The sequence below is a fragment of the Scomber scombrus genome, chromosome 9, assembly GCF_963691925.1.
Source record: "Scomber scombrus chromosome 9, fScoSco1.1, whole genome shotgun sequence".
NCBI classification, from domain to species: domain Eukaryota; kingdom Metazoa; phylum Chordata; class Actinopteri; order Scombriformes; family Scombridae; genus Scomber; species Scomber scombrus.
In genome coordinates this window covers 15,649,903-15,668,237 of record NC_084978.1, presented here as the reverse complement: position 1 = coordinate 15,668,237, position 18,335 = coordinate 15,649,903, and the positions used below count along the sequence as shown (strand labels likewise).

At 38.5% G+C, this 18,335-nt stretch overlaps 1 protein-coding gene across 3 annotated transcripts in view; it reads left to right on the top strand.

Annotated features, from left to right (window-relative positions):
- pcdh11 (protocadherin 11) overlaps positions 1-18,335 on the top strand; it is a 114,426-nt gene that overhangs the window by 35,170 nt on the left and 60,921 nt on the right. For all 3 annotated transcript variants that reach the window (XM_062425463.1, XM_062425464.1, XM_062425462.1), the window contains exon 3: positions 11,216-11,275. In XM_062425463.1, coding sequence (XP_062281447.1) covers positions 11,216-11,275 — 60 coding nt within the window. The remainder of the gene's footprint in view (positions 1-11,215; positions 11,276-18,335) is intronic.

The window sequence follows — 18,335 nt, the reverse complement described above, 5'->3', positions numbered from 1 at the left end:
GTAACATTCATTAGGATTATTCACTATCATTAATTGTGGTCATGAACAATTTTCATGGTTAGAAATGATCCCATCTGTTTCTCAAATTGGTGACTGTCTTTAGCATTAGAAAGGAAAAGCATGAAGCAGCATGGTTTCAGTCATATGTTTGCCCACATTTTGCATTTGAGGATGTGTTTCTCTGTGTGAATGCCTGTGCATGTGTGTGTTCTCAGACGCTTGTGAAGTCCGGGAGTAAAAAGGCACTCATCATCTTTCATGTGTGCTGCGTTTATTCTACAGTAGCAGTGCAGCAGCTGTTGCAGCTATATATTTTTCCTTTTTTGTGCTGTAAACTTTGTATTTTGAAACTAAAATGCTGTGCTTCTTCACTGGTAGGTAGTCAGATCACTAGTTGCACCTACTGGCATCGGAAAATAATACATTTTTTATTTACTAAAGAAATGCTCTTGGGAAGATTACTGTACTGATACACAATAGATACAGTAAAATGAGAAACTTTTTCGTGCTACAACAGCTACATCTGTATCAGAGAGGATTAACATGGTGGGAAGGATTGGGCAGTGTGTCTTATTTTAATTGTTGTGTATTTTAAATAACTTCCCATTGCTCTTCTTCTTGAATAGAACCTCTGCGGGGCTAAGAACTGTCTTTTTAGAAAACGGTTCCATCTGGGAATAAGGATTACATTATTATTGTTATTATTATCTAGTGAGGGATTAAGGATTTGTCTCAACCAGTGAGTGTTGCCCTGCAAAAGTAAATCGCAACACAGTGCCACCGAGTCTATTGTTCAGATCCTGAAAATGTACAAAAAAAAAAGACAAAAAAAAAAGACATTAAATCCTGAAAATGAGAGGTTTACATCCTCTGAACAAGGGCAATGGGCTGTTTAAATGACTCATGTCTCAGCATGTGGAGATTTTAAAAACTGGGTGTCAGAATGATGTTTGGCAGCAGAGTTCAGCTATAGTTTCCTGACAAAGATGCAAATGAAATTGCAAAGCTGTATTTAGGCTTCATTTTTACACACTTGAACCTTTCTTGTACAATGTGTGTCACATACACATTTATTCATCTGTCAAGGATAACAAATGATGGCAGATGGATACATTTAGGAAGTCTGAAACTGGTTACAGAAAAGCTTTCTGACATTTATTTTCTTCTATCATTCTTTTTTTTATTGCATGTACTTTAACATTGGTAACTGGTATACCACTGATAGATATGAGGCACAGAACACAAAGAATGCCCCTGTGTCTTTAAGAAAAAAAGAGGACTGATATATAAATATTAACGTACTCTAGATCAAGGAAAAATAACAATATTCAGTTTCTAAAGACTTCATACACATAAGAGTCTAGTAAAACGTACACAAAATTGGTATCATTACTTGTTTTCAGATGTGTCACTTGGCTTCAGAGCAAGATAAACAGAGAGGACACCACAACAAAGCACTGCCCACAGCTGCAATTGACCTTTGGGGTTCTGATCCCTTAATGTGTTTCTCTGTGTTGGTGCTGATAAAGCCTTCCTTCGCCTCTGTCCAAATCTATAAAGCTCTTTCCAAAGATGTTGGTAATGTGAAGTGAGAGACACAAATATCTTCCCCATTCCATGGTCATAACCTCTGCCTCTGCCATCAATAGCTCTAATAGGTGTTTAGAAGGCCTTGTATGTGCGTCCGTTTGATAGCCTGCTGATGGTTTGGTATGTCATTCAGAGAGGACGGTTTAAGTTGAAGGGATGGGTCAGAAGCCAGACCACAATTTTAGGTGAGGTCTGCTGAGTAGATTGGGACTGAGGGTAGACACGAACATTTGAATTTTTGCAACTGCATAGATTTGCATAATTTATGTATGTCCACCTGAAACTGAAAAAAATATATATTTGAAATTCTGTCTGTGATCATAACAACTCAGTCAGTATGTTAGAGGCACATGTTGGCATTGACAAGACAGCCTGAAGAGCTACTGGATTGATCCCTGTGTAACACAAATTATTGATCATGTCTTTAAGACAGTATTTCATTCTAAGTGACTGCAGCAATAGCTTTTTTTAAAAGCTGAAAGCCACTTCTACACACTGAGTTTACCTCTTTTTAAAAAGTGTGGCCCAACTCTAATAGTGTTATACAAAGATATGTTAGTAAATGTATAAAGATAAAGATGCTGACGAAAATAAAATAAAATAAAATCCCTTAGCTTTATTGAATCATCTAAAAAGTTCCTGTTTTTGGGTTTTGTTTTGTTTAGTTTTGGCTTAGTTTTTTTTTTTAGATTTAACCTATTAGATGATCTCTTAAAAAAACTCAGTTTGTACAATTAGAGGATTCCTCACTTTGGCACCCCCTGTGGTTGTATCAAAAAGACATAGAGACACAGCAGTGTCCTGTCAATGAAAAGCTGAATAAGTTTAAATGAAAATATTGGCAAGTGTACCACCGTTGTCTATTTGGTTGTATTTTTTCTTTCTTTTTTTTTCTTCCTTCTATCATGACACCAATGAGTTTGTGTATATATATATATATATATATATATATATATATATATATATATATATATATATATATATATATATATATATATTGAAATATATTATAAGTGTTTAATACTCTTATCAACATGGGAGAGGACACATATGCTTGCTTTATGCAAATGTCTGTTTATTATTATTGAAACAATCCAGAACGATGAAATACTGTACTGCATGCTACAAAAATATGCTATCAGTTATGATATCAGTTAGGAACTGGTTACATTCACTCACCCGAGAGTGAGTGAGTTCACACTCTCTCTTTCTCTCTTTCTCTCTCACACACACCCTCTCTTGCTCGCTCACACACTCACACACACAGACACACACACACACCTAGTGTCGTCTGCCATCGGCAAGCGGGACAGCTCTCTGTATTAGCTGTATGCTTGGCCGGCAAGTGGTATATGAGACTCGACGTACTTTGTAATGCAGATGACTTTGGTCTTATCGATAGAACCATCTGCCAGGGCTTTGAAGCTGAATTTGCCATTCACAAGACTCTTTTCCTTATCGATTTCTGCTTGTTATCCAAAACGTTACTGCTACATCGCTTCCTTATTTCACAAACTACAGGGCGGGCCAACGGTCAAACGAAATGTTAATCATGCGTCAAAAAAAATGAGTGCCATTAAAATGAAATTGCGATAACGCTCTATTATCGCGTTAGGTTTGACAGTCCTAAAGTTTTATTTTCTATTTAAATGGGACAATAATTTAAAAGATTGTAAATTACTAAATTAAACTAACTACCAATCTGAATGCAACATACAGTATATAAAAATATAAATGACAATAACCTTCAGCAAATCATGATCATTTTGCAAGATGAGTATAACCCAGATAATATGTCTTCAGCATGGCTTAATTGCATTCTTTCACTCAGGACAAGCACTGGGATTTATATTATTAGTTACTTCCTGTCTTACCCCCTGCCTTTTGCATTGGGCTTCAGCAGCCTACTGCTGCCTGGCCAGAAAAATTCTCCACTGAGGTTTAACGCAACCAATGAGATTATTTCTGCTTGCATAGCAGCTCTGTCCCTGAAAAATGTTTGTATAGCTAAACCCCCAATCTGCCTTCATGTCCTGTTCATGTGTGGGCCTAACTCCCCAGACTGGGGGTTTGGTTGAGGCCTCTCTGCCTGCTAGTGGTGTGGAACACATGCCTGGCACAACCAGTACCATGGGGGGAATGGCACACAGCTGGTTTGATTGGGCCCTGGCCTTAATCGCCCATGTCTCTGCCATCAGAGCTCAAGGAGCAGTCACACACATGTTAACTGTGCTCATACAAGGGAAACTGATTGGAGCCTTCCAGATTCATTCCCAATCAAATACTGAATCACACTCAGACAGATAAAAGCCTGGTGTTGCTTTGTGAGATGGGTATCAATGTCTAACGAGAAAGCTAGGGATGGGCATTTCACGAGGTACAAGTCTGAATTCTCAGACAAATGAAGGGATCTGTTTTTAGTGAGCTGATTGTTGGGTGCAGAATAGTGGGTGACAGTTTATGTGCTAAAGATAAATACATGAACTACTGTGCAAATGCATTAGCCATGCATAGTTTAATCCTAAATACGGTTGTTAAAGGCTGCGACATAAAAATACTGATGTCTGAAAGGTCGATTTTGAGCACCTCTGCTGAGAGAAGAGTATACTGCTCATCAATCCACAGAAGCTTCTCTGTAATTTGACAAACAGAGCATGATTAGCATACATTTGTCAATTTTATTTCGGAATACTGTTATGCTCAGTTATGCTCAAATGTACTGTTTTGTATCTCTGTTTTGTAATCAAAGCCACTGAGATATTTGTCATTTCTGACCCCAAAGGACATAAAAAAGGTCTGCTAATGCATAGCACATGCATGAGGTAATTTGACTCAATAAGATGGTATTTATTTTCATTTAACAAAATAAAGTTTTGCCTGACTGTGAGAAGCAGTCAATAACAATGTGCACCTAATGTAATTTTGAATATACTTAATGCTCTGCTCACCCAACTAGAGAGAAAACTGCAGTACTAAATTGGTTGACTGTTGCTGATAAGCTTAACAGCAAAGCACCATCCAAGAATTTGAATGAGGGCATTAATGGTTGTTTAAAACAGGAATAATGAAGTGACGACGACAGTGTTGTGTTGCCTCCTGCTCTTGAGAGGAATGTCTGCCAATGGAGGAAAATGGTGACTAGACTAAAGGACATCAGCAGAGAAGTAGTAGATCATCAGAACTTTGTGAATATGAACCCAAAAAAGGGGGGAGAAATGCAGGATATTTTTGCCTTTCTATAAGAAACAACCTCACACACTTTCATGCATGCACACACATATTAGGCCCCCTACTCTCGCATATGAATGTGTACACACACAGACCTCTCTTAATCTTTCTGACACACGCGCATGTGCATGCTCATGACACATGTGTGCAAAATACACAAAACAAACATGAACGCAATGCACAAACACAAAGCAAATGTCCCCACAAAGTAGATGAGCCCCATTCTGTGTCAAATTGAAAGCATCTGCAAAGCCAGCTCCTCTCGGCCATGGAGGCGTGCATCAGCCGGCAGAAGCGCCTGCTTGGTGTCCCAGGGTGGCTCGCGTAACACTTGGCCTGCTCCCTAGCCACTGCCTGGATCAGAGAGGCCCACTGCTATCATCCAGGCGCTGGCAGCAGTGAGGCTAGGCTTAGAATGACAAATTGGTTAGAGGGAGTGAGTGACGAGAGCAGGCCAAGAAATATACTTTGAAGAGAGAAATGCATTCTGAGTTGTGACAAGCATGCCACATTATATGGTCAAGTGTACAAGTCTGACTCCCGCCATGTGGATTGATCCAGATCCCAAAGACACTTAAATGAGGCAAGGCTCTCTCATCAAGACAATGCCAAAGTATTTATCTTAGAAAGTCACCCAAAATATTACTGGATTAGAGAGCTTTTCAGCACACAGTCTCTCGTCTCATGGCCTCAATTTGTATCAAACTGCCTCTCCTCTTCAAACTGTCTCAGTGACAATAATCCTGTAGTGTTTGACTATTACTGTAGCATAGTGATATTCACACATTTCTAAACACACAATCTATTTATATTCAACTTAATCCAAGGAGACCTCTCTCCTCATGAATCAGAAAATGTGCATCACATATTTAAGAAATTACAAGAATAATCAGCAAAAAGCCATGTTTTTTATTATATCATGCTAATATGATTCTAACTGATGAATTACTGATTCAAAATATATTACTTAATGCACTATTTCAACAAACGGATCATTTACAAATGACCCACCCCCAACACAATCTGTAATTTAACAGTTTCAAATTAAACATACAAGGAATAGATATAGTGTCTAATTAATGTGTTTACTTTTGTTTGGTATTGAGATGGAGGTGGAACTTCAGTAAGAAGAGTGCATACAGGGTTTAGACATGTGGCTTTTGTCAGCCGTCAAACATGAAAAAAAAATGAAGCTCGTCGCACCCTTCAGCTGCAAACATCTGGTCGAAACAGAAAAACTTGAAACTAAAAGAAAAACTGACCTGATTTTTTAAAGACATGTGGGTGTAGAATTTAAACTTAAGCCTTTGTAGAAACCTTTAAATATGTCATGCTTGTAGTATTATATACAGCAGCTCTATTGCTCGGTTTGAAACAGCATCAGCCTTGTGTCCTTTTTCTTCATCAGGTTTCTGAAAACAAAATCTTCTAATGCAAAGACATAGCATATGTACAGACAATAACAACAATATTAAGCTTCCTCAACATATTTTAGATTATCGTAAAACCTACGTAGTACAAAATTCCATTCGTGTTAATCCACAGCAATATTGCACTTGTCAAAACAATCCGTTGTAGCAGAGACTGTTGAGAATTACAGTGAAAGGAAAAAAGGAAACACTAAATCTCCACTGAATTAAATCTGGTGATCTTGCAGCTGGTGACTGGTTGCTAAGTGTGGGATATGCATCTACCTGAGGAGAATAACATGTTTTTAAATTACTGTACATTTTTCATAAAATATATTCATAATAATAATATATAAAATGGACTCCACAGTTTAAATTTGATCCCGGTGTAACAACTATCCAATCCAACAATTATACTAAATATTTTAGCATGTTTCAGTCATGCCCATTTGGAAGTCATACTGATTGACTACTATGAGGTCCTGCTGTATTAAGTTTGTTCTTAACACAACAGCTTTGTAGGTTGTAATTACATTGTTTTTCTGCAGGCTTGTTGGCACCTTGGTCAAAGGCAAGCTCCCGTGTGCCTCTAGGACTCCCTGTCATGTAAATTAGGCCCTCTTCTCTTGCCAAAGCAATCATGACATTGCACTGGTGCAATGCTAGGTCTGCAAATAAGCCATGTCAGAAGCACACACACAAGACACCGGATGTTCCCCTCTTGAATTCCCTCTCAGAACAAACTGCAGAGCCTTACCAGTTGGCATCACAAGAATTTGGTTTGAAGTTGTAGAGTATTTTACTTTTGTTGTCAAATTGCTTTGCAAATGAGGCCCACCCTGGCACAATTTCAAAGAGCTTGTGCTATATGTGCAGCTTCCTTCAGGCGGTAGTTTCTGAACCTTCATCATTCTGTATGCATATGCACAGTGCTGCACTAAGCTCACATGGAAGACTAGATAAACATGCCAAGCAGGGAATAAGATGGAAGGCAGCATGCTTACGTCTTGTCAGCCTGTCTGTATGCTGTTTCTGTGTTCTTCAGCTTGACTGACATGGTCTATCTAATAACATGGCAGGTAGACAGTATGAAAGCCTTGTAGGTTTTTACCCATTAAAATGATATTCAATCATTATTTGATGGGCTTTTTTTTGCCCTGAAACCACGCCTCATAATGAATCAAGGTTCGAGTGCCATTCACGTTGAAATGTTATTTTGCTTGAAGCAACATCAAAATAATTGTTTTGATATGTCCCGTTTTTGTCCTGGCAGTGACATTAATAGGGGGTGATCGTACAATGAGGATAAAGAACACTTTTTGAGGTATGCTGACTAAATTTGAGCCATGGATCCCCTGGCTCACAATTATAGGATTTTAGTCTGGGCATCACGGAAAAGATACAAGTGTTGCACATATTGCGTGTCCCTTTTATTGCATGTCCAAGTCAGCGACTAAATAATAATAATGCAGGGATTGAAACACTGCAAAATAGCCCAAGGCTCAGAAATTGCTAATGAACAGCAGCAGGGTGCAGTTGGGGGTGCAGTGGGGGGTTGATCCATCTGAAAACTTACTTCCTCTTTCAAAGGCAAATAATCCATAGTAGCTCTCAGTGGCTCAGAACGCTGTACTTTATAGTCAAAACATTAGTGTCATTGTATGAGTAGTGCAATATGCACAGAGGAAAACTTATGTTCACTTGTTTGTGTGGATTACCTCTGATAAGCAGTGTGAGCATGATCTCCTAAATTGATAAATTACACATATGTGTTTTACACTCTTCTTTCACCGCCTGTCAACAGCTCCTCTCACACTGCAGAGAACCATCAAGCAATGGAGAATCCATGGAGAGGAATAGAAACAGAAGGCAAGAAAAAGAGAATATATTTGGTGCTATGTGCTGCAGATCAAAAACATGGTAGTCACATGATCAAAGGCATTTGATAATCCTTGAACTACATTGCTCCTTTAATCCTAGTGAGAGAACTATATTTTATTGGGGGGTGGGGGAAGGGGGGCAATGCTGGAGTGGCAAACAGAGCTGTAGAAGCAGAAACTAGCTGCTACAAATGCAGTTTCCTAAATGTAACTAAATGTTCACTTTTGAGGGAGCATGGGAAGACGACAGTATAAAGCCTCCTTGTGTGTGGAGAGTGGAGGCTGAGCTGATGGGGCTGGAAACACAAATGTGCCACAAGTCCCTGTCCACTCAGGACTGAATAGTGTTCTTGTTTTTTTCATGGGGGTTGTTGGGAAGGTTGGCTTGTTGAATGTGACCAGACTACTATATACTGTACTACGTCTGGCACATAGAAACAGGGGGATGCACAGGGCTAAGCGTTATATTTATTTTAAGTAGGTGTTGAGTTGCATTTAAGTAGCTACCTAAATGTGTATTATACAGCACATGGGCAATTTGTAGATTAGAATGTTGTGGAAAGAGTTGCACTGAAAGGAAACATGCCTAAGGCACAGCAAAAATGATCATTGCTAAATCAGCATGTCTCCAAGAAATCAGACAAAAGAACATCATGTTTCAGTTATCTTTCTTTTTCCACTGAAAATAAATGTTGGTATATATCATAGCATTGTGCTCCCTGGGCCTCATCAAATTACAACCTAGCTGAGCACTCTGAAAAGACAAAAATATCAATATGAGGTGTAATCCAAGGCCTACTGTTGCAAGTCTTGTCAATAGTGTTTCCCTATCAGATTCAAAATGTCCGAGAGCAAAGGTGAGTTGAAAAATGACAGTTGTTATTTTGCTTCCGCATTCTTCTATTTGTATTTTCTCACTTGCATATGATCAAACATTAAGTATACGTTATTGCTCAGAAAGCTGCATGGTTTCTGCACCGATCAAAATTAGTGATTAGTAATTGCCTTTTACATGTGTAAGTTATACTTGAGCAGTGTGACAAAAGGGCAAAGAGTAAATGAAAGGTGGTGTTTTGTTCTGCTCAGAGAATAAAATGTGATTATAATGGGGGAAAAGCAACAACAACAAAAAAAAATATAACAAACAAACAGTGATTATAGCCTGGTGAGAGCTTGCTGTGTGTGTGTGTGTGTGTGTGTGTGTGTGTGTGTGTGTGTGTGTGTGTGTGTGTGTGTGTGTGTGTGTGTGTGTGTGTGTGTGTGTGTGTGTGTGTGTGTTTATGAGAGTGTGTTTTTATGAGAGTGTGTGTTTATGAAAGTTTGTCCAAGAATGGTACATGGATTTAGATTATCTATGGTTGGTATCAAGCTTTAACAGGCCCCTGTATTTATAAGAACTAAAGCAGTAGTAATCCAAGTAGAGATTTTAGGAGCACACTTGCATTTGTAAATATTTACTCTTCCACATTGTTTGCGCTTTCAATTTAAAATTGTTGATGAAGCTGAAATACACACTTTGTTTATTTGCAATTTTAAACTGACTTTAAAACATCACATTTCTCTGCTTTCTCTATATTTTAACATATTTGCTCTCTGAATTTGCACACTGATTACAAAGAAGATTGTGACCTTTTTGCTTTTTCTATTACCTCAAACAATTTTAGGATGACAGGGAGTAAACTTAACTTTATTTTGTGTTGGAAATGTTTGGTGTGGTATCTGTAACTCTTCCTTTTTTGTTTTGAGTATTACTTTGCAATGGTGGCACAGGGCAGAATAATCGGCAAATTGTAGTAGCTGTGGTTCATACCACAATTATTTGGATTAGCCTCAGTTTTTGTTATGCTCCTCCAGTTTCCTTAGTGATATACAATATATAAGGCCCAATCTGGGGGCATTGCTTGGAATCAGCATGCTGTTTAACCCACAAGAAATCATGCCATCGACATGCATGAAGCACAGATTGAAGTAAATTCTGTTTTTGCTCCTATCCCCGAAGAAAATAACTCATGTTTATTTGTCACATCAATTAAGATATCATAGTTATATAGCGAACTCAATCTGTAGGGAAAATTTTGTCTACTAATTCCATCATCCCAGCAAGACCCATTTATTCATTTATATTTCATGAACTTGGTGTTTATGCTGCAGTGAAAGCCTGGCTGGTTTTTTTCCGTTTTTTTTTTTTTCTCTTTCTCTCTCTCAGTTGGCTTGGCCAGTGAGGTGTTCTCCTTCTATGTTGCAATAAAATATAAATGTTAAGAGTCTGGAGAGTTGAGTGTCTCATCTGTCCTGGTGATACCATAAGGCATCCATTAATAGTGTCAGGGAGCATCAGACTTACCACAGGCACATAATTGGATATGAGGACATAACTGAAAGCACCTGCTTGGAAATCAACAGGGCCTTCCCAGGAGGCAACCCCTTGGTGGATTCCAAAAGAAGTTTGCATGGCACAACCACTTCCACGCTGGGTTTGTCTCACCCATTGCTCTTTTGTATTTCTCACTGAGGTCAGCTCAAGATGGCTTCTTGTTTTCTTTTTTCATGATGGCATTGTGAGTATGCAAATACTTTGGATCTTTGCATAATCACAAGCAGCGGGACCATCTGTTGTAGGCTTGTTGACTTACCTTGCGTCTGCTTTTTAATGGTGTTTTCTTGTATCTGAGTGATGTATTGGTGTATTAACAATGTGATAATCATTTAACCTCAAAAAATGCATCCAGGCGTGTATGCAAAAGTCTGAACATATGTTCAGTGAAATCTTCTAACAAAGAAGGATTTATAATCTTTGTGGAGGGATAGAAATAAGGGGAAACTGGAAAGCAACACAAAATACATCACCATACCCACTCACATGATGGCATGATAAGATGATATTGTCAAGATAAAGATTTAAAATATAATTCAACAAAAGCTGTGGTCTTGGATTAGTGGGTGGCAAAAACTTGCTTGTTGATTGAGAGTCGCTTAACCTCACTAAAATGTATTGCAAAAATGCTAATGGAAAGGACCAGGAAATAAGCTGCAACTTCTGTCACTGAAGATTTTCTGGGAGATGCCCTCTGTGGAAAACATGTCCCTGATAATGTGTTTCTCTTGTAGAATCTGAGCCAGACACCGGAGAAGTCTTTTAACTCACCGCCCCCTATTTGTCCTCATAAGGTAAGATCCAACTTGCTTTCAGGCGAGGGACAAACAAAATTGTGTTGAATAATTGCAGATATTTTAAAAGCATTTAATGTTCTCATTAGTTTTTGTTTTGTGTGTCTATATACATCTCAGAGTTGTAAATTAGCTTCATAAGATGTCAAGACCCTTCTCAGCTTTTCACATATTGAATGATTCATTGAGCATATGCTTTTTTTTTCCAAAGCATGTGAAAATTAATTGGTTTATTAGTGATTCTACAAAACAAATCAAGTCAAAAACAACAGTTTCTGGAAAGCATATCTTTTCTGTTCCTGCTATTTCTGTTTGACTGCATTACAACATGATTCATACACTTATCTGACATGTGGTGAGATGGGCAGATTTATTCAATGCTAATTAGTCCTATCCATGCAGAGTCAAAGTCATCACTTCGCTCTGATGGTTTCAAGTAATCTCAACACTCTGACTGAAGTAACTTTCCACTTCAACTCCTGCTCCTGGTGCATGCCTCTTGCAAATGTGATAATGTGCTATGTAGTGAAATTCACACAATTTCAGTTCACTTAGCACCAAACGTGTCAAAATTGCCTGTGTCCTTTTCTGGATGAAGGGCCGGTATGGTGAAGAGTGGCTTATTACAAGAGTGGACCTTGGTAAAAGGAGCCCAATAGAGGGAAGCTGTCTGACAGCCTGTCATCAACTGTTCAAAGCCTAACAGCACTCTACAATACTAATGCACAGCTAGCTGTCTAAAATAACTTTGGCAACATTGAAAGCTGCAGTTGGTGGTAGGACAGTAAATAATAATAAAAATATGATACCACTCCCCTCATTTCTGTATTAGCGAAATTATGAGGAAGGCAATCAACAAAATTACACTGCATGTCCTCCACATAGGAATCTTTAGGTTGTGCTTAATGAAAAATTACAGTCTGACATAGTCCAGTGTAGCTCTTGAAGTTTTCATACAGGATCACTTCTCTCTCTCAAGGGCACTACAGAGGATGTATGTCTCATGTTATTTATGGGCTACACATTTTCGTCCTATTCACTCTTTCTTTAACTTGTTCTCTTTCCATTTTTACACAGCTGATCAGGGCTGATGTAATGGGGGAACACCGTAGGTTTGTGGATGGTGTTATTCACGTTTTAGCTGTTAGCAGCGGAACATAATCTCCCTCTAGTCAGCTCATATTAGTCTCCACGATCCGCACCAACCCAATATGTGCAGCGAATGCAATGGGCCAGCTGGGGTAATTTAGTATGTCAGTCAGCTCAGGAGGCTGGTAAAATGAGTAAATGGCTGAATATGATTTATATGAAAAGAATATTCTGATTATAATGGCTCTCAGAATAGAATATCCTGTCTTTTTACACTTCTCTTCATCTGCATTATGTGCATCCCCCCAGATAGTGAAATGAACAGAGGGCTTTTAAACTGACTGCTCTGTGATTATATTAAGAGTGTGAGAGTGAGAGAGCGAGGAAAAACATGGGAGGGAGGAGATCGGGTGCCCGAGCACTAAGTATATATAATTGCTTCTTGACACATTGGCCAAATTCTGCAGTGCCAGGATCTGAGCGAAGATGATTAACGGCTGTCCGAGTGGGTGGGCATTGCAGGTCGTTCAGGGCCTTTGGTTTCCATAGCGATCCTAGTTTAAAGGCCATATATTGCATACTTAAAATCCCAGAGGCCCGCACATTGTTAAACTACAATTATAACTCACACAGTGAGCATTGTCTGTCCACTGCAAACTCTCTTATTCATCTGGAGAGCGGTTTGCTTCTCTTGCTTTTTTCTCCCTTTCCTTTATTTTGTCCTCTATTTTTCTTAAATGGTCTCCTGTAGCTCGCAAGAAGATAAAGAGTGAAAATCTTGCATTCTGTGAATAATTGATGAGTGGGCTCTCCTCAGAGCATCATTACAGTACAGCAGTCAGGGTAAAAGGTGAGGGTAAGATCATATTTCTGACACAATGTTTCAGGCAGTAGAAAATTATGTCAGTTTTTCACCAGGTTTCCCTCTGAAAGTACAGCATGAATAACTGTTTCTTATTATGGCAAAACAGGAACAGTATGAAATGTGATGAGGGATGTAAGCATACATATACCTTTCTATATATGAACAGAAAGGTGTGAATGTGAAGAAAACATATTTGTAACACATGATAAACAGAAAAGCATGTGTTTTTTCTTCATTAGACAAAATGTTATATTTTTAATTTATTTGGTGTGGTGCGCAGTTGGCACGTAAAATTGCATTTGTGTCTGTATGGTGTATGAAAGAATGTGTGTGCATCCATGCATAAGTGTATGCATGTGTCTGTGAACAGTGCAATCTAGTTAGGTGACAGATGGAGAGGGCAAGGGATGGGGGTGGGGATCAAGCACCTCTGACAATATGGGGCCTGCACTGCACCCTGTTCTTGTCAGCTTTGAAATGACTAAGGTAAACTAAAGCTGTAAAACACTGGGACATAATTTCATAGTTTAATTTTTACATTCAGAATCTCTCCTGTGAAATGTCGCCTAACAATATAAAAATTGAGTGATAAACATGGTAGACAGGCACCTTGCTTCTTGAAGCACACTTTATCCATTGAAGTTTGACTAGTATGTAAATGTTAACACACTGATGGCCACAGATAAAATGCTTAGAAGATCCCGTGTGCAGCAGCATTTTTAAGGCAAGGAAAGGCCACTGAATAAGCACATCTTAATGATGATTCATTCTGTATAATAAAAGAAAATCCCTCTGGCATCCAAACAAGAGGCTAGTCATGCAGCAATTGAGCTTATTTGAAGGCATCAAGTAGACGATGGGTGGCTAGTGAGGCATCTTCTTGAACATGGACATCCACATGCACTTCTTTACACATGCACACACACATTCACTTTCTCAGCCCCCCCCCCCCCCCCCCCCCCCCCCCTCTCTCTCACACACACAGACACACACACACACACACACACACACACACACACACACACACACACACACACACACACACACACACACACACACACACACAATTCATTTGAGGTAAATGTGATCTCAGAAGACAAGCAGCAACAACCCATGGATCCATGAGGGTGCCTGGGGTTGCATTGGTGGCCATCGTCAAACAAATAATGCTTTGTGACTGAAAAAAGACAATCCAAAAGGTCATTTGTGACCTCTGGACCAGTACTGTGCAGCATCTGTCACTAGAAAGCACCACATGTCTGTGTCAAATGGCAAAAGGTATGCAGTGCAGCCAGCCTGCTGTTGAATAAAGGCAGTAGGCCTATATATACGTAGCATCCCTGCCACAGTTGCATTAACAGGGCTCTGCAGTGTCCTGGCTTATTTGCTTAAACATCCAACATGCCATACTGTACACATGACTGGTTGGATAACTTGAAGGGCTTTAAATATATTCACGTGGACTGCTGTATAATATGACAGAATTCTCATTTATAGTGATTATTTGACAAATAAATTTCTATAATTTAAACAGTAACATGAAATAGCATGTTTTAACTGCTTCAGGGGGACTCCCTATTTACCCCTTACATAAAGAGAACACATCACATCATATAGATATAGAGGAATATCATTCATTCCTACCAATGTCCACTCTCACGCAGTCTGCCTATAATGGTTTATGAGGTTGAGGTAGTGTAATCCTCAGGGGAATCGCTAACAATGACTAGCCTCCATGTTTGATGTTATCTCCCTTGACACACGATTTCCACAACAAGGTTTCATGGCATCAAAAATTCAGGGGAAATTGATGAAGACATATTTAATCCATGCTTCCCTCTCAGCCAACTTGCCATGCTCATATATCTGAATCAGGCCACACCTCCATGTGGAACAAATCAATAATATTCCATTTCTAACCAAATTCCTCTTTTTGAATGGCGAAATCCAATCTTCATGGACACACTAACAAATTGGATATCCTGTCAGTTGCATTAGAAAAAGAAACAGAAACAAAACATGGATGGTTCTGTAAAAATTACACCTTGCATATTGTGTGTAGAAATTGCATATCTCTCAAAATGTCATTCTAAAGTCTTTCAAAGTGCAAATGAGGCAGAGTTCAGTAGTATATTTCCCAGATCTCCTGCACTGTACTCTCTCTCTCTCTCTCTCTCTTACTCTGTCTCTCTCCCCTGCTTGTCCTTTCCTCTCACTTGCCACAGCGTATCTCCCCCCTACATCCAGCTAAACCAATCAGGGATTTAAGGGCCTCACTTCCAATCAATTACCACCCAAATCAGTGCAGAGGCCTTTGATATAGAATCATTTGTCAAATCAGTGCAGATGGCTGGGGGCAGATACCCCTGTGCCATAGGCCACATCCACGTGGAAATCTCTGCTCAGGGTGGGCTTACCTGATGCTCCCCAACCTATTAATGGTGAAGTCACTGTGTGCTCCAGGACTGCAGTCCAGCTTTCTGATCCCTGAGATTGCTAATGTATAAGCATCTTAGCCTGACCGGTGGATAATACCAAGTCCCAGAGTCTACCATAATGATTTGGACTATTTTTAAAGCAGGCAAAATGTGACTTTCACAGATCCCACTTGAGGTGTTCATATGGATTGCACAAAGGCTGCAGGAGGTGTAACTAGAAATGCAGCATTATCACATTTGACTTGCTGCAGAAAATATACCTTTGTGCATGAGTCAATCCACTGAAGCAGAAGACCCAGTAATAACCAACAGAAAGCAGCACATATTTGTCATGTGAGTGCACAAGGAGGTGTTGACATCGCATCACCATCACCACGTTTTCTCTTGTCATCAATGAACTTAAGGCATCCTAATGAAATTACACTGCAGAACTCAAGACATACAGGGATTGACAAGATGAGGATACAGTGAAAAGATTTCAACAGATGATATAAATGATTCTTTTCAAATGTTAATTTAGGAAATACCACTTGCGTAGATCTAAATAGACATTCATTTATTAAAATAAAATCACTGTATCAAGCAAGGGGATATATTAAATATAAATTACAGTACAAATAATGAGCAGAGTGACACATGTAGCATGAATGAATAGAATGTCAATGATAATGGTATCTTGAACCATGTACCATGAGAAGAAAGATTCAAAACTATTTTAAAAGTTCACCAAAAAAGTTTTTGGCCATACAGTACATGTCTATTTTGTTTATGAAAATAGCAAACAATTAATTGTAATAAGAATTAATAAATAATTATGATTGAAAAAAATGTATATGTTGCTTCCACTATGTATTTTTCTAATGTACAAAAACAACAAACATATGTTAGATGAAGTACTGCACCCTACCGAATAAGACCCTGGCCATACTTCTCCATAGCACACAAACAACTCTTTATCAGGAAGTCCCCAACTGAATACAAAAAAACAGCCACAGTTTTGATCTGGAAGTGAGGATATAAGATGTAAGGAGGAGAAAATTAAATTAAACAGAGAATAGCAACCTGTTTAATTTAGACCCAAATGACTTCTAATTAAATAACTGATTTTGAGATTGAGGATATGTGTGCCAAGGCTGAAGAAGGTTGGGAGACGTGACTATGATTCCACAGACACATGCTTAGGGTCAGTCTGTTTTGAAATGTTTTAACCCACAAGCTTGGATATATTAGCTAACCATTATACACAAACGGTACAAACTGACATCTTCAGCCCATTTCTAGGTTAGAATGTTTTCTAAATGTATTTTTTACTGACATATTTTACTCCAAATTAATAGAAACCTATCGCTAGAGATGGGTGGGTTTATATTTTTACACAAACATTACAAATGTTTTATTTTGTTTCTTTGTATTTCATAAATGTTTTCCCATATTTTTTGTGAATGTCAAGCATTTCTAATATTTGGATAGGCATGACATTCCCCTGGTGAAAGCATAAACAATGCAACTGCCTTCTGTTTCACTGACATTGATTTTCTGAGCCAGGTTGTTGCTATGTAATTGTTTGCCATTAGAAAAAAAAACTGTAGTTAGATTTCCATGTTTAATGACTTAAATAAAGCCTTTGAGGCTTCATTAGTTTGCACAGTGGTGTAGCCAAAACTAGATTACTTAAGAAATAAGCAAATAAGAAATAAGAAATTAGCATTGCTAACAGCAATTGTGTCCTCAGGTGATCCAGCTTGTCGAAAGTGGAGTAAAACAATAAAAAACTTAATACGTAAACAAATATATAAATAAAAACCATCAAAATCTAAAAACTTTTAATTTATAGATTTATAGATGAAACATTAATCATAAAACACTCAAGATTCATGGTTATGGTCTATGTTATAAAAGAGCCTATTTTAATGATTTTATTCATGAGCAAAGTATTATTCAATGCCTTCATGTTTCAGTGATGTATCCTGGCCTCTTATTTTTCCACTCTACCATTATAAATCAGTGCAGTGCTGTGGGATGACATAGATGCCAGCCCTCAGTTCTTTGTGCAAGAATAAGACAAGTTCTCTGTAGTGTTTGATACACATTCTTTTAGAATGTGTCTTCAGATCAACACAGCACAGCTGTCTCTCTAGCAGACAGAACAAAGATCACCCAAATTAGAAATGAAAAATGAATCTCATAAAAACTCCCAGGGACCCAATGACTACAAGCATACTAGCTCAAATGACCTCAGTGGCCGGTTGCTACCCGAAAACACATTCTGCCCAAAGCTGTAGTATTTTAGCAGCAATCAACGTGATCATCGGCAAGCTGCATTGGCAGACACTGTGGGTATGTCATCTGTTCTCCAATATCACAATTTATAGTTATCATACAAGCAACACGTTCCTTGTAAGTGCTAATCTAACAGAATGTTTAATAAGTCAAGTATTTTCCTGTATATATCATACTAACATAATAACTTCTTTGTTTTACGAACAGATGATGTCATTTAAATTTTAAACACAGTTCATACATGTGAATTAAATTAACTGCAAACATGTCTTGTCAAGAATCGCCCCCTGTACTATGAGAGGTGTCTACATGTGCCTCATTATTTTTTCTCCTGCTACCTTGCTTTATTGAGTATACTGTAGTACGTGTATAATTGCCTAAAGACTCC